General features: G+C 43.7%; 6 protein-coding genes across 6 annotated transcripts; 3 read left to right on the top strand and 3 right to left on the bottom strand.

The window, feature by feature from the left end:
* Positions 1-7,356: 7,356 nt before the first annotated feature.
* On the top strand, positions 7,357-7,764 carry LOC311324834 (ubiquitin-like; the record flags this gene model as incomplete). The annotated part of the gene is made up of 1 exon (XM_084457429.1): positions 7,357-7,764. The coding sequence occupies one exon, from the start codon at positions 7,357-7,359 to the stop codon at positions 7,762-7,764; it is 408 nt and encodes a 135-aa protein (XP_084313555.1).
* Positions 7,765-11,934: 4,170 nt separating this feature from the next.
* Positions 11,935-12,345, top strand: LOC311324833 (ubiquitin-like; the record flags this gene model as incomplete). Its single annotated transcript, XM_084457428.1, has 1 exon — positions 11,935-12,345. The coding sequence occupies one exon, from the start codon at positions 11,935-11,937 to the stop codon at positions 12,343-12,345; it is 411 nt and encodes a 136-aa protein (XP_084313554.1).
* A 440-nt stretch (positions 12,346-12,785) lies between these two features.
* pxmp2 (peroxisomal membrane protein 2) lies at positions 12,786-14,988 on the bottom strand. Its single transcript, XM_084456747.1, has 5 exons — positions 14,730-14,988; positions 14,224-14,346; positions 13,862-14,024; positions 13,347-13,466; positions 12,786-13,178 (listed from the first exon to the last, which is right to left on the bottom strand). The coding sequence occupies exons 1-5, from the start codon at positions 14,837-14,839 to the stop codon at positions 13,110-13,112; spliced, it is 585 nt and encodes a 194-aa protein (XP_084312873.1). The 5' UTR covers positions 14,840-14,988; the 3' UTR covers positions 12,786-13,109.
* Positions 14,989-15,256: 268 nt separating this feature from the next.
* On the bottom strand, positions 15,257-17,755 carry unga (uracil DNA glycosylase a). The gene is made up of 6 exons (XM_084456745.1): positions 17,443-17,755; positions 17,225-17,320; positions 16,743-16,840; positions 16,549-16,637; positions 15,736-15,914; positions 15,257-15,651 (listed from the first exon to the last, which is right to left on the bottom strand). The coding sequence occupies exons 1-6, from the start codon at positions 17,740-17,742 to the stop codon at positions 15,511-15,513; spliced, it is 903 nt and encodes a 300-aa protein (XP_084312871.1). The 5' UTR covers positions 17,743-17,755; the 3' UTR covers positions 15,257-15,510.
* An 869-nt stretch (positions 17,756-18,624) lies between these two features.
* On the top strand, positions 18,625-19,645 carry alkbh2 (alkB homolog 2, alpha-ketoglutarate dependent dioxygenase; the record flags this gene model as incomplete). The annotated part of the gene is made up of 3 exons (XM_084456746.1): positions 18,625-18,790; positions 18,866-19,064; positions 19,173-19,645. 3 exons carry the CDS (start codon positions 18,625-18,627, stop codon positions 19,498-19,500), a joined length of 693 nt encoding a protein of 230 aa, XP_084312872.1. The 3' UTR covers positions 19,501-19,645.
* A 293-nt stretch (positions 19,646-19,938) lies between these two features.
* On the bottom strand, positions 19,939-25,351 carry usp30 (ubiquitin specific peptidase 30; the record flags this gene model as incomplete). The annotated part of the gene is made up of 12 exons (XM_084456741.1): positions 19,939-21,324; positions 21,480-21,588; positions 21,830-22,055; positions 22,257-22,337; positions 22,907-22,993; positions 23,162-23,221; positions 23,312-23,406; positions 24,323-24,368; positions 24,503-24,598; positions 24,768-24,871; positions 24,967-25,149; positions 25,249-25,351. 12 exons carry the CDS (start codon positions 25,349-25,351, stop codon positions 21,087-21,089), a joined length of 1,428 nt encoding a protein of 475 aa, XP_084312867.1. The 3' UTR covers positions 19,939-21,086.
* Positions 25,352-26,921: the final 1,570 nt, after the last annotated feature.

Below are 26,921 nucleotides of genomic sequence, written 5' to 3'. Positions count from 1 at the left end.
CTCCATGTCCCTCCCTCCACCTCTCCTCTATCTCTCTCCCTCCCCTCCACCTCTCCTCTATCTCTCCCTCCCCTCCACCTCTCCTCTATCCCCCTCCCTCTCCTCCATCTCCCTCTCTCCACCTCTCTATCTCTCTCCCTCCACCTCTCCTCCATGTCCCGCCCTCCACTTCTCCTCTATGTCCCTCCCTCCACCTCTCCTCTATCTCTCTCCCTCTCCTCTATCTCCCTCCCTCTCCTCCATCTCCCTCTCTCCTCTATCCACTAGATGGCACTACAATGATACAAACAAATGTGTTTTAATTATTTTATTTATTTTAATCGTGTCATGTGGGTTTATCTAAGTTTTTGGTTGCATAATGAGGCAAAAAAAACTAGAATAAATGTAAAAGTAGGCATACTAGACCAAAATCTGGAAGTTTCAGGGGTTGGAACAGGAAATAAATGAAACTGATCAGACAGTAGTGACTGTGATAGTTATTTTAGACTGGTGTAGTCCAAAGATTTACCAAGATACGTTCAAAAGGTTGAGTCTGGTTTATTGAATGAAATCAAATACTTGCGCAAGGACTTCCTGACAAACGCAGCAAAGGTGGTTCAGTCAGAGAAGTGAAGTCAGTCACTTCTGGCTGTGGCTTATGTACAGTCCAAACAAAGGTACAGTGTTTCCAGGATGTGATTGGCTACTGCATTGTACATGAATGGCAGGCGTGGCCAAGAGTAAAGACATGTGACATGAGAAAACAAAGAAAACAAAAGTCTGAATCAGGACGAGGAAGACCAAGGTGGGGCCCCTCCGACCTAAACAAAGAGATGAGGAAGAGCTATGCAGAGTGTGCTCACAATTACAAAAGAGGGAGAGCTGAGGTGTTTTACATGACTGAAAACTGGGTTTTGCAGGGGACTTGGGGGGAGGTGACAAATTACAAAGACAAAGGCCCAAGGTGTTTGGATGTAAATTCCTGGACAATCCCTCATTTGTGCCTGAACAGGCACACAAAAATAAAATCCAAACACAGTGTAAACAGTCAGCTATGCTATACATGTGGAAAGGAAATAATCTCTCCACTAGGTGGAGAAAAAAAAAAAAAATCTCTTTTTTTTTTTTTTTTTTTTAATTATTTTCTCTCAACGTGCAAAATCACACACCAAAACCCCTTGCTTCAGAAATTTGACAGGAAACAAGATAAAAAAAAAAATGACATGATTATATACTATTTATAGTCTAAGAGTGGACAACCATTCACCAAAAAACAAACTTGATTTAACAAGGCAAAAAAAAGATAAAATGGTTACCAGTGTAAGAGGGGCAAAAAACCTCTTGGTCAATTTAGAGGAAAAACCCAAACTTATTTATCAACTCATGTTTCAACCATTGCAACTCTTGTAAACAAATATGATATTTTCCAGATTATTTCAAAGTTCATTCACTCTTGTGAATAATTGCATGTGATGTCCTATGGAACATAGATTCCATGTGTGCGTCTCTGAATGTTTAATGTAGGTTCCAGTGTGTGCGATCAGAGGTGCAGTCCGATTTCTCATCAGAGGAGAATGTCATCTGGGGAATGCAAGGCGTCTTCTCTTCTAGATCGCAACTTCAATGTCGCGTTGCTTGAAATCAGTTATGTTCAATGTTAGTGTGTGCAGGTGTGTGTGCGTGTGTGGTGCATCTTGTGAGGTCAAGGCTGTGGTGTTTCTCCATGTTGCCATCATAACGACCAGTAGAAGGAGGTGACCAGCAAGGTCATTTTTTCCTCCGATTTCTCGTCAGAGGAGAGGACAGTGTGATGGCCCATGGTTTTGGCCTCTGAGCCCTCTGGTTCAGCTGCATTCTGATCTCCTGGTGTTTGCGATCCCCTGGTGGACCGTCCTCTGCTGCTTGGACCCGTCGGCAATGGCTTGCATGGGTCCACGAAGTCCTCTCCGATCGCTGTCTGCGTGATGAGTAGGAACTGGTACGGCCCGAGCCACCTCGGCGAGTTCCAGCTCCTTCGTCTGTGGTCGTGGACCAGGACCCAATCCCCAGGAGAGATGTGATGCAGGAACCCCTCCTTAGCCTCAGGAAATGGCGGTCCTCACTCTGTTGGAGACATCTGTTAACATCCTCCGCCACCCCTGTTTTTGAAACATGATCTGGCCCGTGGGCTAGTTTGAAAGCATAATGAAAACATGAACGAGGTAGTACAGGTTTGTCATTAGGCCCTAGATACAGGTTAGTTTGGTGGTGGAAATGTGCACTTAGTCCTTCATTTCTTTTTCTCCGCAGGTGGAGCAGATGTTTGTAGGTCAGAAATGTAGGCTCTTGAACTGAACCCGGTCCATCCCTGTACTGCTCCACGTAGGGCCGGCCCGGGTCGTGCTGCTGGAGGGCTCACCTCGGCGCTCCCCCAGTACAGGCTGATGAAGTGCTCCGTCTGTGGATTCACAGATGAGAGAGACAAACAGAGACAAAACAGAAGAGCAAAAAGAGAGTCCTCTGGTCTGGTCTCCCTGTTCCCCTCTTTGGTCAGGAACGGTTATTCAAAATCTGTTGGAGATTCTCAGAAATATGGTTAAGCGCAAGCTCCTGCTTTGGGGAAAAAATGTTGTTATTCTGTCAGGAAAACTTAAACAGGGTGACTGTTCAAGTGTCATTTAGAGCCAGTCTGCAGTACCCTACAGTGACATCAGGGGCAGTGTTAGAATGACTTCAACACGCCCAGTCCCCAGTCATGATCAAGGCAATTGGATTTGGCTCTAGCAGTTCTCTTGCAATTTTATGAAAATAAAATACGCTATATTCTCGTCTCAACAAAACAACACCCCCTAAAGGTGAAAGCAAAAATTTCCTGAAGTCAGGATAAAAATAGAGATGGGGCAAAGAAAATGACACTAAAATGAACTGGCTTCATTTACAATTAACTAATCAAAAAACTCCATCAAAGCTTCATTTGTATAGCTAAAATTTGTATATCTAAACCCTCCCTCTTCTGCATTTGAGGACAGAGTATTTGGGCACTGCTCCTGTTTCATACTTATCTGTCGCTCACAGTGAGTTGGTGACATGGCGTTGGTCTGCATCTCACGAAACCCAGATCGCCCCTCTGTAGGGAAACAGGCCAGTAACCTCCGGTGTCCTGTGCCCGTCTCCTGGTTCGGCATTCACCCATCACTCCCGGAACGACAGTTGTCTGTAAAATACCACTCAGAAAAAACACTCAGGCCCGATGAATGTGCCTCAAACTATAAACATGAGATATTTAACATACTCATTTAAAATATATATAAATTGGGTTATGAGATGCTGCATTCAGATTAAGACACTGGCAACCCTTATCTATTCCCCACACTATTATGCACAAACCTTATGTTTTAAGCTACATATCAGAAAGAGAGACAAAACAAACAACAGTTAAACAGACCAATAGCAGGTTCCAATGTCCCCAGGAAGGCATGATCCAGGCTCCTCAAAGACCTGCCGCCCAGGGTCCATAGCACCTGAAAATTAAGACTCAAAACACAGACTGGGTTCAATAGCAGAGGAGGAGGCCTAATGCCAGCTCCTCAAAAAACACATTATCATTATATGAATGAAAATTCATACAGTAGAAATGCATAAAACGAACAGCTTATGGCCATTCATTGACTATTGAAACAAAACTCCTGAATCAAACACCTATTCAACCCTGTCAGACTTTTGAGTTCGCTCTACATCTATTTTATCCTGTTTATTTACCCTTAAAAATTAAAACTCTCTATCTTGGCTAGTTTAAAATCACCCTTATGGGTTGTTCAAGGGAAGTCCAGCAGGTGGCGCTCGACTTCAAAATCGGAGGCTCTTCCTTCCGGCCCTGTTCGGACAAATACCTCGTAGAAAGAAGGGGCGTGGCTAATGGCGCAACAAGTCGAGGGGGGGAATCTAATTTTAAATCAGAGTTATTCTGCTGGGGAAAATGGTGGAGAGACTGTTTGCTGAATCTCCTTATCTTTCCTTCCTGACCTAAAAAAAACTCTCTCGTTCTACTCTCCCAAATCTTAAAAACAGACCAGTCTAGAGAATCAACAGGCTTTTCCCTTAACCCTCTAGCTGAGCCCGAATCTTAGCTAAAAATGTAACACTAAATGTCAGATGTGGATGTAAGAAATCGAAAATGCTTTAGCACATAACGAAATTCTGCCAACAAACGCTCGCAGAGTAATGCTTCAGCGCAACAATCTCCTCAGGCTAGACACGTTTAGCAGTAGAATCCTGTGACCTCCTCTAGCCCTATGTTATTAGCCGGGGTTACATTGACACCTAGTGGTGATCCCAAAATGTTGCATGTATGACCCGGAAATTGTCTTTGGCAGCGCGGGGAAATTTAAAGAAACAAATCCCAAATAATCACGACGCAGCCTAAAAAAACCCCAAAACAGCAATGAAAGGAAACCTTATGGTTAACTCACGGCGGGAAAGAATACAATTTCGAAAGAAACACACATTAAGACATTAAATTCGCTTAGTACTCACTCAGTCAGGAATCTCTTTGTTCTCCCTCTGGCTCAAGGCGGATCACCGGGAGTTGTTTTCCGGCGTCTCCTAGGCAACCAGTTAGCTAGCCTACTGGGAATCTAGCAGAATTTTAACAGTCTAAAAAGGGTACAAAACAATACTTTACCTGGATCCATGGCGCGCGTAACAAACATACAATCAAGAGCCGAGGCTCAAAAATGCAATCAAAAAATCCCACTGAGCCGGCGAAAAATAGCGCTTAGACAAACATAAAGACAACACAACCCCGTTCGGGGACAAAAAACAGACACTCCGGAGATTAGCTGGTAATCGCACTCACTGCGAACTTCAACCCATTTGGAAATCGCACTCACTGCGAACTTCAACCCATTTGGAAATCGCACTCACTGCGAACTTCAACCCTGTGGGAATCGCACTATCTGCGAACTTCAACCCTGTGGAAATCGCACTCACTGCGAACTTCAACCCTGTGGAAATCGCACTATCTGCGAACTTCAACCCTGTGGAAATCGCACTCACTGCGAACTTCAACCCTGTGGAAATCGCACTATCTGCGAACTTCAATAGGTTCCCTTCTGTGCTAATTCTGGAACATCGAGCTAAAGCAACCCAAAACGTTATCCTAGAAGTGCACTTTCACTTCTTAACTACAGCCGAGCCGACAAACAATCTAAACTGTAGTCTACATCAACTGTAAGGGAGCGAGTCCCAACCCCAAAACACACCTCTTCTGAAGAGAACCCCCGGTAGCCTAAACAAGGACGAAGTCAAAACGACAATACGATATAAATATGTATATTGCTGTCCACATCTCCTTGGATAGTTACTTACTTAATACCCACGCTGGGGTTTCCTGTTTTCAACCAATCCAGACCAACACAACTGAACCAAATCAAGGCAAATACAACTCAGAACCACAAGAGGGTTCGTTTAAACGTACCTGTGCGCTTCAAGAATCCAGTGGAAGAACTGAGGAAATAATCTCACCGTGCGCTCTGGCGCAAGAGAGAAAATTGATTTTCCAACGCCCACTATGGACCGACACGTCTGCCGATCAGTCCTATCCACTGGAATCCCGAAGCCAAACGCAGGCAGTGCTCCCATTCCCGTTCGCCAAACTGTGATAGTTATTTTAGACTGGTGTAGTCCAAAGATTTACCAAGATACGTTCAAAAGGTTGAGTCTGGTTTATTGAATGAAATCAAATACTTGCGCAAGGACTTCCTGACAAACGCAGCAAAGGTGGTTCAGTCAGAGAAGTGAAGTCAGTCACTTCTGGCTGTGGCTTATGTACAGTCCAAACAAAGGTACAGTGTTTCCAGGATGTGATTGGCTACTGCATTGTACATGAATGGCAGGCGTGGCCAAGAGTAAAGACATGTGACATGAGAAAACAAAGAAAACAAAAGTCTGAATCAGGACGAGGAAGACCAAGGTGGGGCCCCTCCGACCTAAACAAAGAGATGAGGAAGAGCTATGCAGAGTGTGCTCACAATTACAAAAGAGGGAGAGCTGAGGTGTTTTACATGACTGAAAACTGGGTTTTGCAGGGGACTTGGGGGGAGGTGACAAATTACAAAGACAAAGGCCCAAGGTGTTTGGATGTAAATTCCTGGACAAAGTCTTCAACTTCAGTAAGACAAGCTGAAATACCTATTGAAGCTCTCAAACCAAACAAGGTGCTCTAGTCCACACCAAACAAGATCTCAGGATTGGTTAGTTCTTGACGGCCCTCGAGTCCGGACAGAGCTGGGAAAAAGTGCTTTTAGTCCCTGTGTCCCCAGAGTTTTTAATGAGCTTCAGGATTGCTGTTTCAAGATTTTTCTCAATTTGAATGTTTATTGTATTTAATGTGTGTTTTGTTTTTATTTTATCAATTTGTATAATGTCTTTGTATTCTCTATTTGTATTTGATTTAGTTATAATGTGTTTATATTTGCTAACCAGGGCACCAATGAAAATGAGACCCCGGTCTCAATGGTCTCCCCTGGTGAAATACAAGTCAAATAAAATATATTAAAAACCAGTGAGATTCAGATTGAAGTGAATTTCTGACATAGGCTACTGCATAACCTACTGTAACTGTACCATACCATTAAGGTTTCATTGGTCACAATGACATGGCTGATACACTTTTCCAAAACTGTTCAGTCAAAACTGCATCTTCCAGTCCGGGTGAACCAACTATGGCAGTGTTGCTTCCTAAGATGATTCATCAGTCATTTGATCATAACAAGCCCGTGAATCCCCTGTACTCATGACTGTAGGCTGCCTTGTATTCCTATCAGTTGGTATTCCCCGCTGATTTGTTATGGTTTCTATTTCCTTTCTTGTACCAATATACTGTATTGGAAAGTGATGAGCCTGCCCCCTGCTGTTTATGATAACATCCTGAGGCAATAATGTAGCCTATTGTAGCCTATTCACATGAATAGTTAGGTTTGTCTCCTCGCCAAGTCAGCAACAGTCCGAGAATGGAAACTGAAAGCTGTGCCCTTTTAAAAAGGAAAACGAATCTTAATTTGATGGGCGGGATACAACCCCTATATAAGCTACCCTGCTCAGCTGTTAACTCACAGGAAACGGCAAGTGGATGTGGTGATCATCTGTTCAGCAAAACAATCGTTGGAATAACAAAAAGGTAAGACTACGTTCGCAAACTTGTTTTTCTTAATATTATATCAGCCTATGATTGTACGCTTATTCGCTAGTATAAATAAATCATCAATTAGGCTATAGGCTAATTTTGTTCTAACACAAATGCGTTATTGTAGGTTTGAAGTTCATCAACAGTTTCTCACCATGGAACTAAAAATCCATTTGATGAATGGGGATGCGCGTTCCCTGAGTGTGCAGCCGGACATGACAGTGATGGATCTGAAGAAGCTCGTCTGCCAAGTCTTTAATGTGGCCGTGGCAAAGCAGAGACTGTCAAGTGAAAACGGGCAGAAGATCATCAGCGATGATTCGAAATCGTTAAGCTTCTATGGCTTGAGTTCGGGATCTGCGGTGGGGGTGCTCATAACCGAGCCCGCTCAATTCCAGGTGTTCCTGAAGAATGAAAAGGGCCAGACGCACACCTACGACGTCAAACCGGGTGAGACTGTAACCCAATTCAAAGCCAAGGTCCGGAATAAGGAGGGCGTGCCTGCAGATCAACAGATTCTGATCCACGAGGGCAAACAACTCGAAGATGGCCAAACTCTGGAAAACTATGCAATAAAAGCTGGAAGCACCATCTTCCAAACGCTCCGTTTAAGGGGGGGTTGACATCCCCTATCTTAACTACAGGATGCTACAGGACTGTTATTACTGGACTGCATTTCCAAGCAAGTTATTGGAAGATGGTTAGAATTGGCGCGTTCTGCTGTTGTGTGCTAATAAAATACATTTATTTCTTTGATCCAAGCCACATCATGGGACCATTTTTCCACCCACAATATTTAATGTTATGTAATACAACGTTGAATTAAGTCACAGCACTGTATGTAAATGTGACAAATTAATAATAAATCAGTAACAATCACAGTGTCCAGTTTGTTTCAAGGCAATGTCAGTAACATAATTTTTAATGTGTGCAATCTTTTCTCTTGACCTGAGATAGAGGCATTATCAGCCTGCCTTTTGGGTGCCAATACCTTAAGTGCAAAGCACCACTGAAACCTTGGCTACAGTATGTCCATCTGATGGAAACCAAATATTGATATTATGTAATTGTAAGTTGTGTTCACTGGCATCTGGGTTGAACTTAGCACATTTATGTTTTTTTTTCATGACTAATTTGTTAATCATAAAATCAAATACAAAAAATATCAACAGTACTGGTCTTGAAATAGGCCTAATTTAGGTTATATGTGTTGCGATTTCATTATTGTAGTGTAGGTCATCTTTAGTCCCACACTACAACAGATAGGCTTGGTTGCACCAGCATGCTGCTGTGACCTTCAATAGCACGGCCCCAGCCCTGTGGTGGAACTGGGTCCTCCCAGCACTCAGGAGGAACATCTCTGGAGGCTTCACTTCCTCACAGACGCAAGGTAAGCATACCAAAATAAGGCCACCATGTTGGCAAATATATATTTGTACTTAGTCTTTATTGCATGTCTTGTATAGTGCTGCTGTACACTGCTGCTGTAATCCCCTCCAGGATCAATAAAGTACTACCTACCTTTACATTATGTTACTGCAGATTGCACAATCTGTCTTTCAGGGCACTGTATTTGCGTGAGGCCACAGTGGCAGAAGGGGACTGTGCAGAGGCGCTTCTCAGGCTCTCCAGAAACACAGTGGAGGAGTACTTTGTGGCACCACCAGGTGAGTAATGAGGATCCCAATTTATTAGCAGTTCTCCACAGCCACACTATTCTGATCTGAGGCAAACTATGTTTGTCATGAGGTGGTCTAAATTTCCCTCTTCTACTGTAATTGCAGGTAACATTCCCCTTCCGAAGAGGGAGGAGAGAGTTGCCATGTTGAACCACTCGGCTTTATGATACTGATTCGCTATTCAGTATTAATTCATTTTTGGTTTAGTTCCAAGTCAATCTGTCATTCACAAACTGAAAGTTTTTTTTTCACAGTTTTACAGCATCAGCACATCAGCTGCTTAAAATGTTAAATAAAATTGTTATCAGGCCCACTATTGGTTGAGTTGTCCTAATATCCAAGGTCAAATCATGGAATGAGGTACTGGAAGGGAAAGAGCCACATCTTGTTCCACTTTTGTAATAACTTATAGGCTACCGTGAAACCTTAATACTATATACTGTAGAAAGGGGTTTATGCAACTACTGTGACCCTGTTTATACTTTGTTTAAGAATGCGTTTTGGACGATCAGATCACAAGTGGACAGCGAAGCGCATCGTCAATTACACCTGTGTCTATCATGCCTCTCTAAATGTGTCCAGCTGACCACTTGTGTTGATATAGTAACCATAGTAACTCACTCCTGCCTGTGTGCGTGTCACACAGCTGTTCCATGTAAATAAATCAATAATCAATCAGTTTGACTTTGTGCATGAAAGCAACCGAAGATGTTTGAAGAACTAATGTACATAGTAGGACTATTCCAACTGTTTCGATTGATAGGACAAGTCATTTGCAACTTGCAAAAGGCGAAAAGGAGAAAAATTATCCTCCATTGATGATGTGTTTTCCTGTTACGTCTTTGTCAAGGACACATCAGGATGCAATAGCGTTTAGACTACTAAAGATATGTGGTCAAATGCACCCAGACCACCTCGGCAAGTGGTTTGAGGAAACGTTTCACAATGTGTTTTGGCAGTTTGCACTTGTATTTAGCACTGTCCACTTGTGATCTGATCGTCCAAAACGCATTTTAAGTCTAAACAGGGTCAGTGTTGTTACCAGAGGTAGCCTATTTCGATGCCATTACATAATAATGAATGTGCACTTACTCTTAAGTGTTACAAACATTAATTAAAAAATGTTTTAAAAAGAAAGCCGCAAGCAGCAATGAGACACGGTCCTACGATGATGCCCCCTTAAGAGTGACAGACGGGGAGACTGACAGGACAGATGGGCGGGCCCACCTCGTATTCCCACCCTCTCACCATCACAATACTCCCTCCACCCATCCTTCACACCTCTCCTCCTACTCCCTCCCCCTCTCCTCCTACTCCCTCCACCTCTCCTCTATCTCCCTCCCTCCCCTCCACCATGTCCCTCCCTCCACCTCTCCTCTATCTCCTTCCCTCCATGTCCCTCCCTCCACCTCTCCTCTATCTCCCTCCCTCCATGTCCCTCCCTCCACCTCTCCTCTATCTCCCTCCCTCTCCTCTATCTCCCTCCCTCCATGTCCCTCCCTCCACCTCTCCTCTATCTCCCTCCCTCTCCTCTATCTCCCTCCCTCTCCTCCATCTCCCTCTCTCCACCTCTCTATCTCTCTCCCTCCACCTCTCCTCCATGTCCCTCCCTCCACCTCTCCTCTATCTCCCTTCCTCTCCTCTATCTCCCTCCCTCTCCTCCATCTCCCTCTCTCCTCTATCCACTAGATGGCACTACAATGATACAAACAAATGTGTTGTAAATATTTTATTTATTTTAATCGTGTCATGTGGGTTTATCAGTTTTTGGTTTTATAATGAGGCAAAAAAACTAGAATAAATTGAAAAGTAGGCATACTAGACCAAAATCTGTAAGTTTCAGGGGTTGGAACAGGAAATAAATGAAACTAATCAGACAGTAGTGACAAGTCTTCAACTTCAGTAAGACAAGCTGAAATACCTATTGAAGCTCTCAAACCAAACAAGGTGCTCTAGTCCACACCAAACAAGATCTCAGGATTGGTTAGTTCCTGACAGCCCTCGAGTCAGGACAGAGCTGGGAAAAACTGCTTTTAGTCCCTGTGCCCCCAGAGTTTTTAATGAGCTTCAGGATTGCTGTTTCAAGAGTTTTCTCAATTTGAATGTTTATTGTATTTAATGTGTGTTTTGTTTTTATTTGATCAATTTGTATAATGTCTTTGTATTCTCTATTTGTATTTGATTTAGTTATAATGTGTTTATATTTGCTAACCAGGGCACCAATGAAAATGAGACCCTGGTCTCAATGGTCTCCCCTGGTGAAATACAAGTCAAATAAAATATATTAAAAACCAGTGAGATTCAGATTGAAGTGAATTTCTGACATACTGCATAACCTACTGTAACTGTACCATACCATTAAGGTTTCATTGGTCACAATGACATGGCTGATACACTTTTCCAAAACTTCAGTCAAAACTGCATCTTCCAGTCCGAATGAACCAACTATGGCAGTGTTGCTTCCTAAGATGATTCATCAGTCATTTGATCATAACAAGCCTATGAATCCCCTGTACTCATGACTGTAGGCTGCCTTGTATTCCTATCAGTTGGTATTCCCCGCTGATTTGCTATGGTTTCTATTTCCTTTCTTGTACCAATATACTGTATTGGAAAGTGATGAGGCTGCCCCCTGCTGTTTATGATAACATCCTGAGGCAATAATGTAGCCTATTGTAGCCTATTCACATGAATATTTAGGTTTGTCTCCTCGCCAAGTCAGCAACAGTCCGAGAATGGAAACTGAAAGCTGTGGAAGGAAAACGAATCTTAATTTGATGGGCGGGATACAACCCCTATATAAGCTACCCTGCTCAGCTGTTAACTCACAGGAAGCGGCAAGTGGATGTGGTGATCATCTGTTCAGCAAAACAATCGTTGGAATAACAAAAAGGTAAGACTACGTTCGCAAACTTGTTTTTCTTAATATTATATCAGCCTATGATTGTACGCTTATTCGCTAGTATAAATAAATCATCAATTAGGCTATAGGCTAATTTTGTTCTAACACAAATGCGTTATTGTAGGTTTGAAGTTCATCAACAGTTTCTCACCATGGAACTAAAAATCCATTTGATGAATGGGGATGCGCGTTCCCTGAGTGTGACGCCGGACATGACAGTGATGGATCTGAAGAAGCTCGTCTGCCAAGTCTTTAATGTGGCCGTGGCAAAGCAGAGACTGTCAAGTGAAAACGGGCAGAAGATCAGTCTCAGCGATGATTCGAAATCGTTAAGCTTCTATGGCTTGAGTTCGGGATCTGCGGTGGGGGTGCTCATAACCGAGCCCGCTCAATTCCAGGTGTTCCTGAAGAATGAAAAGGGCCAGATGCACACATACGACGTCGCACCGGGTGAGACTGTAACCCAATTCAAAGCCAAGGTCCGGAATAAGGAGGGCGTGCCTGCAGATCAACAGAGGCTGATCCACGAGGGCAAACAACTCGAAGATGGCCAAACTCTGGAAAACTATGCAATAAAATCTGGAAGCACCATCTTCCTAATGCTCCGTTTAAGGGGGGGTTGACACCCCCTATCTTAACTACAGGATGCTACAGGACTGTTATTACTGGACTGCATTTCCAAGCAAGTTATGGGACGATGGTTAGAATTGGCGCGTTCTGCTGTTATGTGCTAATAAAATACATTTCTTTCTTTGATCCAAGCCACATCATGGGACCATTTTTCCACCCACAATATTTAATGTTATGTAATACAACGTTTAATTAAGTCACAGCACTGTATGTAAATGTGACAAATTAATAATAAATCAGTAACAATCACAGTGTCCAGTTTGTTTCAAGGCAATGTCAGTAACATAATTTTTAATGTGTGTAATCTTTTCTCTTGACCTGAGATTAGGCATTATCAGCCTGCCTTTTGGGTGCCAATACCTTAAGTGCAAAGCACCACTGAAACCTTGGCTACAGGATGTCCATCTGATGGAAACCTTGAAAATCTTACATCGTGAATATTGATATTATGTAATTGTAAGTTGTGTTCACTGGCATCTGGGTTGAACTTAGCACATTTATGTTTTTTTTTCATGACTAATTTGTTAATCATAAAATCAAATACAAAAAATATCAACAGTACCGGTCTTGAAATAGGCCTAATTTAGGTTATATGTGTTGCGATTTCATTATTGTAGTGTAGGTCATCTTTAGTCCCACACTACAACAGATAGGCTTGGTTGCACCAGCATGCTGCTGTGACCTTCAGTAGCACGGCCCCAGCCCTGTGGTGGAACCGGGGTCCTCCCAGCAGTCAGGAGGAACATCTCTGGAGGCTTCACTTCCTCACAGACGCAAGGTAAGCATACCAAAATAAGGCCACCATGTTGGCAAACAACACTCGAAACTGGAAAAAAAAAAAACAGAGAGAGAGGGAGGGAGGTGTAGAGAGACCCATGTCAAACGCGCTGATCAACAGAACCATGAATATGAGGACCTCAACAGAACCATGAATATGAGGACCTCAACAGAACCATGAATGTGAGGACCGTGAGGAACCAGGGGATCGACTCACCTCAACGGGCACATAGTTAACGTTGATGAACTGGAAGGGTGTCCACACTCTCCAGTTCATCTTTAAGGCCGTCCAATAACTACTTTTCACTTTGCTCTCAAAGTCTGGCCACTTCTTTCCCTGCGAAAGCGTGGAAGAAGTAAAAAAACAAAACAACGTAAGACATGCAAACCTATCAAGTGATGTGCTGTATCAATCAACTTAAGTATGTTGTAACAAACGAACAACCCTGATTATACACATTTTTTATGTGAGATGCCCATATCCAAATGACAGATTGTTAAGTGGATTGTTTGACACTCACTGTAGGTATACAGGTATACTTATTATGCCTATTTCAACATCAATGTTTTAGGCACTTTTCACTGAGGTCAACCCAAACTGATTGACTACACGATTCTGGTAGTATATCACATAGGCTTGACTTAGTACACATTTAAATTGGACCCATGGTCCAATGGGGGCATCAGGCAGGTTGATTAGGCAAGAGGGAGAGTGGGGTGACATCGACCCACCTCCAGGATGTTCATGACAAAGAAGAAGAGTAGCAGGAAGGCGGGGGAGAAGACGAGGCGATCTAACAGAAGACGTTTGACCACACTGTATGGCTCAGAGGCAGGCATCAACACCTCCATGAGCTGGTAGAAGTAATGGCTCACCGGCCCTGTGACAAACAGCCTGAAGCAAAAACAACAGGAATACCTGTGATACCTCATTCCTTATGCGAACAGACTTCTACTTACAAGTAGCCTACATCCTCACAGTATTGGACCCCAGAGTAGGTAGTGTTAACCTCAGTAGCCTAAGACATCACATGCCAATTTTAAACCAACCTTCAGTTATTGGGACCCGGAGGTGTCTTTTATTTCTTCCTTACCCGTATAAGGCATAGCGGGTAGGTCCTTTAATGTCAAGCTCCTTCATATGGCCCCCATCTTTGGCCTTTTTTCTTGCCTCCAATGTTTGAGATAAAATATTTCCCAAGGCTGATAGAATACCACTGCCAAAACAGAATCATATAATTTCAGTCAGTGTTCTCCATATTTTGAAACAGGGAGGTTCTCTGGGCAGATGGCTGATTGGCTGGAAAATGACAGAGCAAAGTGAACAGGTCAAGCAAATGTTTACTTTAGTTTAGTGTAATCTGCAAAGAGCTTGGCAGACATGCATTGCATCAAATGGATAAAATCAAATAAATACTATGGTGAAAACTAACATGTAGAACATGAATGTGGTTTAGTAGGCAAGGACAAGCCCTCGACTCGAGGCAGAATTTATAACCTCAAACCCGTTTGACAACTAACCACATCCCAGCTAACACTGAAAAATAGAAATCTTTTGCAGTACCAGATCTAAGCTATCGGACCATAGCCTATAACTAACCTCGTCACGGATTTGGTGAGGATGGGGTACTTCTTGAGCAAACCCAAATATTGCTGCAGTACACGAAAATGAAGAGGCGCGTCTCGAATTGGCAGGCTTTCAATAGGCATTTTCAAAGTAGAGGCTTTACATAAAAAAAACAGATCTAGCTATAGGCTACAACTTATTCACAGATTGACTATGGAGGATGTCTTCTACTATCCCTCTAAGCTACTGTAGATACCAAAGCCAAAGGAGACAAGACCTACGAGTCTACTGCCGCCCTTTGGCCTCACGTAACGTAACACTACGCGATCCATCCGACGCGCGCCCCTTTTGTCTTTGATTCGTCAGCTGCTGTCGAGCACGCCCACAAAGCTGCCAGTCTTTCCTCGAGGTAAGTTATGTATAATCAGTCAGAGTAAATCGATTTTATTTTAGCATAAAAGTTTAAAAAAAAGAAAAAAGAAATAGAAAAAAAAGCATAATGTGGAAAATAAGTACAAAAAACAACAAACAAGTAACAGTCAGATATACACTACCCACCATGCATTAGAGATGTTTCACAACCCACCGACTTTCACAATTTTCTACTGCATTATATAACGTTTCAACTGTGCAAACTGGGAACTAGAATGCGGTGAACATTAAGACATACCAAGCCCACTCAATTCCCCCATACTGAGACAGACTATTGAAGACGTAACAAAAATGTAAGCTTATGGTTCGGTCTTGGTAGGTTTCAACCAGTCTTAATAGTATTAAGTTTATAAATCCACATCCTGAAAGATGAGACGTGATCTCAAAGTGCCGTCCAGTCAATGGGCTGCTTCCCCGATTTCTCCAGCAGCTCGTTGGTCTTGGAGAAGTGCTTGCATCCGAAGAACCCGCGATGTGCCGACAACGGGGAGGGGTGCACCGTGTGCAGGACATGGTGGCGTTTCTACAAAACAGAACCGTTACTGGTCAGTACACAACATGTAATAAAATAAATAAATGTATAACCTATTCAATGCATTCAACCAACCCGATCAATAGCTGCTCCTTTCTTCTGTGCGTAGGCTCCCCACAGCATGAAGACGAGGCCTTCTGAGTTGGTGCTGAGCCACTGCACGACCGCGTCAGTGAAGGTCTCCCAGCCCTTGTCTTTATGGGAGTTGGCCTGGTGCGCTCGAACGGTCAGGACAGCGTTGAGCAGCAGCACTCCTGAAGAAGCAAAGGAGCACATTTAGTTATGAAGGCTCAGAAGTAAATATAATTACTAGGCTTAGTCATTACATTTAGTATAACGTAATCCGATCAGTACGATAATTGTTTTGCTGCCAGTTTGATTAATAGATAGTTCAGACAGTTAGTCGTTAGTTGCTCACAGTAATAGTCACTTGGTTATTAGCATTAGTGGGGAGTTTGTAGTTATTTGCAAATAGTTAATAGCCAGCGCACGTTTGCATCATGTGGCGTAGTTGTACTGAGGCTCCCACATACTGTGTGCAAATTCATAGCACTTAATTTCGACATGCACCCGCAGTCAGTAAACCAACAAAGAGACATTCGTTTGGACTGTCCCCTGGGTTTACTGTCGGAGCAACCTACTGGTATGTGAAGATCTTCGCCATTTCAAGAGGACATCGCAGGTCACAGGTCTCCCGCGGGACAAACACTGTTTTAACCAGCTACGCCGATGAAAATCTAGCTCATCAGTGCGGGTGGATGGTATTTATGCTGAAGGAGTGAGTTTAACCAACAGTTCACTACCTACTCAAGGACTCCGTTTCATTGAGTTACATAAGATGAGAGACATCAAGAGATTCAACAAATCAACGTCCATCTTTAACAGTACCTTGTTTTGCCCAGCCCGTCAGATCTCCATGTCCAGGGTGCTTGAAGCCTTCTATGTCAGAGGCCAGTTCTTTGTACATGTTCATTAAGCTGAAAAACATGTTTTGCATTTAAAGGCGTGGTTAACTCACATTTTGTGACAATTGTCAGCTTTAAGGGAGCATTCCTCTGTGTGGTGTGTGTGTGTGTGCGTACCTTGGTGGAGGTGGAACAGGTCTCTGCACACTGAAGCACAACCCATGGGCCTGATTTGGACCATGGTATGGGTCCTGGCCAAGAACAACCACCTTGACCTGCAGACAGGAGCAGAATTGTCAGTTCCCTAGAGAAAGAGGACCATTGTGGAGCGGCTGTAGCTCTGGAGGTAGAGCGGGTCGTCCAATGATCGTAGCGTCGGCTGTTCGATTCCCGGCTCCTCTTGATGTCGAAGTTGGGCAAGGCAAGACACTGAACCCCAAATTGCTTCCAATGAGCAGGCTAGCACCTTGCATGGCAGCTGCCGACCTTCGTGTGTGTATGCGTGTATGAATGAGAGGACTTCATTGTAAAGCGCTTTGGATAAGAATATATAAGTGTAGTCCATTAACCGTCTCCTAATGGCTGTGTACTTGTGGGACAAAGCTTTACCATGTGATTTCTGTCCCCAGTCATACCTGAAATGCACTGCCATTACTTACATCTTGGATGTCACACATCTGTGTCCAGGTGAAAACTTGTTCAGGGGGTGGGTAGACAGTGTGGCGTTTCCTCTCCTCTGAAACAAAGGACACCAACTGTGGGATTGAAGGAAGGGGAAAATTAGCATATGCTGCCCAGTCTGCCTACAACTGTAAATGATGTGGCAACCCACGCTGCAAGTAAAAACGTGTGCCATCACAGTCTGCTAATATCTTACGTTTTTGAAATAGGGCTTTCCGAACTCGGAGCGTAATCCTTTTCTCCAGCTCTCCCCAAACCCATCTGGAGATTGACTGCAGGCGAGCCTATCCAAAGCTGCACTTTTGTTTTTAGCTATTCGCCCAAGCTGTTCTGGGCTCAGAGGATGGGATGACGGTGCTGCCTTGTCTTCGCATGGCTTCGACTTCTTAGTTCGTCCAACCTTAATAATTTGGGCAAAGCGTTTTTTGGGTGAAATTATAGCTGTTGTCGCATTTAAAATCCCCCTTGGTGAATGACTCGCATGCTGAGCAAACATCTTCAAACTCTCGCAAAACACTGACGCGAGTGAACATATCCTGAGATCTCGCGCGAACTGAAATTCAACAAGGGAGTCAACTAGCTAGCTATACATCAATGAGCTAGATAGCTGGTGTGCAAAGTATAGCCTGAAAATTCCACTTTAGCTATATTATCCAATTTCATCACGACGACAACCAGGTCAATTCTGCAAACATGTACCAACCAAACCAGCTAACGTTAGTGAACATAACTAGCTAGAGAAATGTGACCACCAGTCTAATTTACCTGCTCATCTTGGGTAATGTCATCTCCAGTTCGCTCCTCCGAATTTCTCTTTTTAGAAACGGGCGAAAAAAATGAATTGATGGTTTTTTGACCTATCATTCTCCCACTAAATTGGACTAATTGGACTCTGAAACTGCAGCAGCCGGTCCGAAGCGAATACAAGCACGGTAACGCAACTCCCTCCCACGATGAGCTGTTTCCCGCACTCTCTGGGTGACGTAGGCGTTTGATCAGTTTGGTTGAGTTGCAACAGTGCCATACGTTTGCTTGCTTGTGTTTACAATGCTTCTAATATCCTTCCACTATCCCTATGTGGGCCATATGGGTAAACAATCATAAGGTAATGGTAATAAGCATGCTTGAAACTAGAATGATTACCTACATCCAGACCCATTCAGACTACTCTACAACAGGGAACACGTGACGGAAAAGTTTTTCCCCATAGTATCTGCGCCTCTCTCTCTTGTCCCCTTTTCTCCCCAGATTAATTTAGTGAGGTGTGATGTGACTGATGGATAAGTTTATGACCCGGACAAGGAAGCGTTCTTGTGATGATGACGGTGTGACTAAGAGGAAGAAGCAGGAGGACGGAGAAGATGGGATAAAGGAGGACATGAATGATGAAGAGGAGGATGGAGCTCTCCCAGAGTTCTCTCAGCCTGTTCCCTGGCAAAAGATAGAAGCAGAAGGACTAGACTGTGACTATGCTTTACTCTTCACCAGAGAGGAATCAGACCGCCTCTTCAAACAACTAGAAGAAGAGGTAGTGTACCTCACAGGTATGCAGCATCGTCCTTCCAGTGTTTTATGGGTTGTTGTGGCATTTTAGCTGATTTGCTGCTTTTTTTTTTCAGGAGAGAAAGCAAAGGTCAAGGTATTTGGAAAGGTGTACAGTGTTCCAAGAAAGCAGGCGACGTATGGGGATGCGGGACTGACCTATACCTATTCCGGAGCGAGACATGCAGCCAGCCCATGGACTCCAACCTTGGAATACATCCGAGAGACGGTTACAAGGGCAACAGGGCACACCTTCAACTTTGTCCTGATTAACAGGTGACCATTAAAGCAGAACTAAGGCAAAAAGTAGAGTATTAATGCACACAGCTGCTGTTTTACCCTGAAATGACAGACTGACTGGTGTGCTGCTGTTGTATTTGTCAGGTATAAAGATGGGCATGACCACATGGGCGAGCACCGGGACGATGAGAGGGAACTGGACCCACTCTGCCCCATTGCCTCCGTGTCTCTGGGGGCGGCGCGGGACTTTGTCTTCAGACACAGGGAGGCTCGGGGGAAACACTGCCAGCGGCATGTCGACCCGGTGAAGCTGGAACTTTGTCACGGAAGCCTGCTCCTCATGAACCCCCCCACTAATACACACTGGTACCACAGCCTGCCGGCCCGCAAGAGGGTGGTCACACCCCGCATCAACCTGACATTCAGGCGCATCGTCCAGGACCACAAGAACGGAGGCTCTGCCACAGGGTGAGCGGTGTCACTGGGGTGGCTGACGGTAGAGACACCCATTTGCTAGCAGTCCTGCAGATATGAACTTTCTCCTTGAGAGATGAGGTGCATTTGCTTGTGTTGCATTTAAATTTTCTACATGTAACTTTGAGTGTTCCTGTCTGCTCCGAGGCTCAGGCTAGCCGAGTTTATCACAATAAGCAAATGAGCATGTACTTTATGGTGGTGATGTGGTATGTGATATGTTGTGAAATTCAAACTAAGCTAATATTTTGTTGCTCACTGTATGCACTTCATGGGATGGGGCCATTGGAATGTTGAGTCAAATTGTTTCTTAATGGGTTTTCATATCTCAAGGAATTCATGACAAACATTCCATCGGTCAAATACATCTGCAGAAACACTTGCTTGGCATGTGCAGCTTCATTTTTTAAAGGAAATCTACAAAAACAGTCACACAAACAGATCTTACACACAATTACAAATCATATACATTAGTGCAAGTTGATCCACAAAACATTTATGGGATAGGCTATTCAGAAGCACATCATTGTATAATGGCAGTTTGACAAAAAAAATTACATTAGTGGTTAGTATTGAGCTAAACATGATCCCAGGACATTTGTAGTCATATTGTGCATCCATGACATCAAATACTCATACTGTAAATGGGCAATTTGGACCACTTGGGGACAGATTGTTTGCTGCCCTACAGACAGATACCTTAATCCTGGGGAGGAGGAAGACGAATACTAAAAACATGTATCCTGATCTTGACCTTACTTTATATTCCTGATCTTGTTGGTCTTACTCTATAATAAATATTTTGCATAAAAAAGTCATTCTGGGACAAGAACCAAGAGTACACTTGGAACATATTTAGGTTTTAGAGATCTCACACAACACTGCAAGATGGCACCTTGGCCTGTGGCTAGGCATGACAGTATTAGAATTAAATTATACAAATAGAAAAACATTCAGCAGCACGTTAACAATGTCAAAAACACTGCAATTATTTCAAAATACACATTTGCACGTAGCCTATACTGAGAATGACAGTTTTCAGATGAAAATAGAGAATGCTGATGTGCAAATCAAGGGTTAGCAACTGATTAGTTCATGATCAACTTCGTCCATTAGCCTGAAATGCCCTACAGTATATTAAATACCTCAGTCTTTCAAAGGTAAAACCAAAGGTAAAATAATGTTATTTCAAAATTGGGTCTAGATGAGCCACCGATTATTATTTACATATTCGGAAATGTTTCTGAAGACGCTTCAAACCTGCGTATGCAATCTTTGGGTACAAGTGCCACCTAAATCTGAGTAACATCAAACAGGGTGGACATTCATGAGCTTTATATGCAAGAGAGATCCAAAAAAGTGAACCATAATAATCTTTAACGTCTTATAGGGAATCATGACGCAACACTCTCTAAGGTGAAAACTCCCCCCTTGTATGATGGTGGGCAACGCCAATCTTAAAGTAGATTGATGTGGGGTTGAAGAGGACTGCACTTGGGTCTTCGGTGGCACATTTGGCTGTGGTATAGTAGGTAGCATGGGGACCAGTCAGGCTCGGGGCTGTGGGACCTCTTCCTGCGAACGTCAGGCAGGGCTTAGTTGTCGCACCCTCTCATAGAAGAGCAGGTACGCGTTGGACGACAGGGCTTCCTGCAAGCTTGCCTTGCGCACTGAGTCATCTGAAACCCAGAGCCACTGGGAGCTGAAGGACGAGGGGCTGCGATAGGATGAGGGACAGCGCCGGTACGTGACAAAGTGTCCTGAGTGCATGTCACCATGGTGAACCACCACGGCCATCAGCTGGAAGAGGTACTCTGATGAGCTGGGGAGATGAGGGGTATGCAACACTTATCACATGACCACAATCTGAATCTATATAATAAATCTGTTTTGAAAATAGAGAATATTAATTATTATCTACATTAACATCCTTTTATTGATATGAGCCTGGCGTGAGAAGCAATCAGGGTTGTTTACCTGTAGTCATATGTGAAGCTGAGCTGTGGGCTCAGACCAGGAGAGTGGAGAAAGACAGATGGGTAAGATCCATTGGACAGGGGCTTGTTGTTGTTATGGTGCTCTACATCTGTGAAAAAATGCAGATTTATAAATAAAATAAAAACATACAAGAGAGCAAACCTGAAGGAGCAGAAGATGTGAAATGCGCTGTTTGCACCATTAATTTGTGAAAAATAGAAGTGTGCAGTCTACGAAAACTGTTTGTTCCTGCAATCGTTTCCAATTGGTTCCATCAATGATGTTACTGCAGATCAAGGCCAGAGAGCCCAAGCTGAAGAGAAACAGAAGCAGTAGAAGTTCTCATCTACCAGCAGTGGCGCTGGTGGTGGTCTTGTCCAGAGCCTCTTCTGAGTCCTCTGCTTTGACGGTCTTCGGAGCACAGTTGATGCGCTGGAGCCTCTGTATGGTAGCGCGGTGTTTATAGCGGTCCATGGACAGGTACTCGTTGAACTGGACGTGCTCCTGTCTCTTCATGGGCGTTCCCTCGTTGGACCACGTCAGTCTCTGCAGGTGGATACAGAGGCACTGGGGGAGCTGGAGAGAGGAGACAGACAAATACTGTAGGACTAGAATCACACAACAAGGCCAGAAACGGACCTGGACTAGGGAGTGATAAAAAACCAAAACAAACGCGGCCTCCGACACTGATACTAACACGTGAGACACCAGCAGAGTGGTCCAAACATGAATAGTATCATGAATAAAGAATAAAATGATTAAAGAATGAATTATTACTTTTCCAAGTTTGAGCTGTTTGATGAATGTTGTCCTCTGACTCTCCAGGATCTGGCCATTCACTACGGCTCCACGATGAAGCTGGAGGACATGAAACACGATCAACAGGAAAGTAGTCTCAACCAATCACACGATGTTCCTGGTCTCTCACATATTACCTTCCCTGAATAAAGCCCTGATTGGGCTGGTACCTCCTTATCTAGGACCGTTGTGCATAAAGCAAAAACAGCATGCCCTTCGCTCCCAAGATGCTCTTCAGATTGTTGTTCCCAGAGTGAGAACTAAACTAGGAAAAATGCTTTTAAATATGCTGCTCCATCGACATGGAATGAGTTGCAAAATGACCTGAAATTGCCAGGATTGATAACACTGGGTGAATTTAAAACCATTTTAAAAGACTGAAACCAGTTCTCTTTGTCAGCGTAACTGTGTTTGATAACTTGCCCTACAACTGATTCTTGCTGTGAAAGTATGTCTCTGTATTGTCTGTTCTTATGTTTCTTTTATTGCTGTAACTTTGTTTCTGCTGCCTTCTTGACCTGATGCCTATCTGGTTAAATAAAGGATTTTATTTGAAAACACTCTAATGGGAATGACTTCAACCAAAACCTTTTCTAATCCAGTCAACACATTATATGAGTGAAAAGTACCTTGGTGCAGTTTTCACACTCCACCTCTTTGATGGTCTCTGAGGAGATGAAGTGCTGGAGACACTGATCCAGAGAGATAGGCCGGCCCTGTAGAGGAAATAGTCTTCATCAGTCTTCTCTTCAACACGTTCCACACAGCTTACAAACGTGCATGACATTAGATTCATGGAGAGGTGTGAGGAGGGCAAGTGTACAACCCTTCACTTATAGGACTTGCGTGTGGTGTTTCTACTCCCTTTCAAATATTTTGCTTACCCACTGAGGCGAGGGGATGGACAGAGAAAGGCTGTCAAACGAGTCATAACGCAGCGGACTCTGCAAACAAGCAGGATGTACAAAAAATGTGTCTATATCAACAAATTAAAGTAGACACTACAATTTTCTTTTGAGAGAGTAAATACTCACCTGTTGTTCACAGCGCTTGCATGCCATGTTGCTTGTAAGACGCCCATGAAAAGGATGGTGAAACTTCCAAGGGCTTGGTATAGGGTGAAGAGGACCTGCAAGAACAGATTCAGCATTTCTGTCTTAAAAACATGCTGCTGGCTTTTGGCGTTTTTCTTTGATGTTTTTTGTTTTGTTGTTCTGCGTTGCATTTTTTTTTTTTAAAGTTCAATAAAGTTGCAGCATCACTCAGCTAGTAACCACATTTAGTCTGGTCTTCTTGCAAATGAAGAACGTCCAACACGGGATTTGGAGCGGCAAAAACACAGGTTTATTGTACGGGTTTCAGTATACAGTCTAATGGAATAGACACTTGGCCTAAGTCTGTCTACCCTCTCTGTGTACAAAGTGTCTGCCTGCCATGTTCAGAGCCAAAATCAGTGTTCCAAGGCCAAAATGCCCCTTAAATACTGTTTTCCTGCCTGCATGTCAGTATCAGCTAAGGGTCTGATTAAATGGCGCTAGATGACCCTTACTTGCTATTCACAGTGTACTTGTGCTAGACTGTATGTCAGCTGTGGCGCCTAATATCTATGACGCTACCCCCTAGACAACCATTAATAAATGTATGACTTTCAGGAGGGCCTTCTTTCTAAATAAGATATTACCTTAGACGGTGGGATTAGGCCTCTCTCCTAGTCTGCATTCCCAAAGTTGTCCCCTTAGCATGACCCTTCTGCTAGGCCCGGTTGGCAGAACAGCTATTGTCTATTTACCAGTGCGTGTTGACTACCCTTTAGAAACTACAGGACGCACATACATATTATATGCAAATCTCTCCAAAATCCATCAATGCTCTCAGGTTAACATTCCACACATTTTCTAGCGAGGTTCCAAAGCAGTAGTGCTTTAGCCAACTAGCTACAGTACTTGATGCTATTGTTGACTAGCCATAGATTGTGTGGCTATACAGCAATGCCACTGTTGCTCTGTTGGCTATAGCAGTTCAGCGTTTAACTACCAGGCTCTTACCTCGACTTCTGCAGTGCAGGGTCTTCTCATCTAACTCTGGAAGACTCTGATGCCAGGAGGAAAGAACAAATCAAAAGTATATAATGAACTTGCATCAAATGTATATTCTAAAAGCACAGCTAACCTAGAGTAGGTAGCCATGTATGAACTGAATGTTGGAGGAAAGGACTCTCGACTTGCCTCTAGGGACTGCATGTCAAAGAGGTGGGCGACTTTGGGCTGGTCTCGCTCCTCCTCCAGGGAAGACGTGAGCACATGGAATAGTTCATGGGCATCCTAAAGAAGAAACCGGAGAGAAATTAATATCAGCTCTTAGGTGCAACCAATGACAATATCAAGCACCAAACATGTAAAGGAACACAGATGACCAGAGTTCAGACAATGGTATGACTCACAGATTTGCAGAGCGCATAAACGAGTACCTCATGCCTCAGACATGACCCACCTGCTCCTCAAAGGAACTGATGTGCCACCTATAGAGTCTGAGAACGTCCAAGAGGCAGCCAGCGTCCAGTACATCGTCCTCCCCGGGGTCATCGCTTGACAGAGCTGGAAAAGCAATCAACAGAGAACTTCGTAGTCAAACTCATGGCACGAACAGGGAGGTGGGACAGATTCTTGCAGCGCCCATCACAGACACTTACCTTTGAGAAGTTTCATGAGGGTCCTAGACAGCTGGTTCTCCTTCTCTGGTGCCCCCTCTGACACACCTCTGCAGCCTGTACACTCCTCCAGCCACCCGATGAAGGAGGGGCAGGCTGCCAGGCCCTGCAGCAGGGAGTTCATGAAGCAGGTGTTGCCCAGGTTCAACAGGCCTGGAACCATACCTAGAAGAGAGAGGATCGTTTGTAGAAAAGGGACCCTTATAACATCCACTTGAAGTAAACTCATGTCAGGTTCATCACAAAAATCACTTGTGGTCTCACCTCTCTTCTTCCTCTTACGGTCTGTTATTGGGCCCCATAGAACATATACTCCTGCTGCCATGGCTGCTGCAATCCCACCAATCACTCCCCAGTTTTTCATCATCTTGTTCCTGATAATACAAAGTGTGATGAGTCACACATGACCCTGACCTTATAGCAGTTAGTAGTCAAACGGCAGGCCCCAACATGGGCATTGTTAACTGTAAACACGTTCTCCTCTGTCATGATAACGTCAGCTATAATGCTTTTCGTTTTTCTAAAAGTCCCCTGTGATATCGTTATCTAGTGAACCGTGCTTAATATGTGCAAGCAGCACATTCAAACCACAGCTAGAATAGAGCTAAATGGATCTCTGACCAGTTGCTTTGAGGTTTAGATAATAGTTCACTATCGCCCAAATCTAAAACCTGGTTGCGCAAGGCTTAGCTAACGTAACTAATGGTGCGTTCGTTTGTGGTCGGAGGTGGCAAGTCGCAAGTGGCAAAATACCTACCTCCGACCTGTGTGCATTCAGCTATATACCATTATATCACAGTTACCTAGTTATATCTATATACCATTATATCACAGTTACCTAGTTATATCTATATACCATTATATCACAGTTACCTAGTTATATCTATATACCATTATATCAGTTACCTAGTTATATCTATATACCATTATATCACAGTTACCTAGTTATATCTAGTGCATTCGAGCAACTGGGGGCTGAGAAACATATCCGAATTTGCGACGAGGAAGTGCGAGTTCATGCGGTGTTTTATTTAATCATTCCTAGTAGCAAGTCGCAATTTGCCACCTCCCAGTTAGAAACGAACGCACCATAACTGTAGCTAAGCAGTCGACAGGCCAGCTAGCCACACGGGGCAAGCTACGACCCAAAACCCTGGTGGTGCTTTCTTAGCCAACATGGGTGACTTACTTGGGTCAACTAAACTAAACACTATATCTAACCTAGCTATCACGGAGTAGCTGTACAGTCATCTGGCTAGCTTATACTGGCTAATGTTATTCCTGATTATTTCTTATATACCTAGCTAGCTAACAGCTATTGTAATGTTACACACGTAACCCACTAAATAGTTCCCACACACTTACTAGATAGTATGTACTACTAGGTAGACCAGATGGCCTGTTTTTATGGAGTTCTTTGCTAAACCCCCGACTGGTTGAGCGCAACTCTGGTCTAATCTAACTAGTCAGCTAGCTAGCGGAACACCTTGTTGCACCCGGTTTGACACAACACTGCTCTTGATGATTTAATCGCTCAATTGCATTCGGGTCTAACCTGACTGTGGATCCAGACCTCAGGAACTCTCGAACAAGCTTTTCAGATGTCTCTTGTCTGCACCACGGCATTATGTGCTATAGCATTTCCACAAGTCGCCATGTGGAACGTAAAGTAGGAGTCTGTTGGTTTGTGACGGATTATTTACAAAGCCGTACCAAAAAAAAAAAGTTGTGTTCGCAGGCATCATCACCACCACAAATGAGTTTGCGCAGATTCCTCAAGTTGTCATGTTGGTACTCTAGCCTAGCCTCCTTGGTGTGTGTGGGTGTGAGTATGTGTGTGTGTGTGTGTGAGAGAGAGAGAGAGAGAGAGAAAGAGAGAAGCTTGTGAGAAATCTGTCACCTTGAGTGACAGCCTTTATGTCTGTTGTCGTGTTATT

This window comes from Borostomias antarcticus, assembly GCF_949987555.1.
Source record: "Borostomias antarcticus genome assembly, chromosome: 23".
NCBI classification, from domain to species: domain Eukaryota; kingdom Metazoa; phylum Chordata; class Actinopteri; order Stomiiformes; family Stomiidae; genus Borostomias; species Borostomias antarcticus.
The sequence above is the reverse complement of the archived record's forward strand: the minus strand, read 5'-3'. Positions and strand labels throughout refer to the sequence as shown.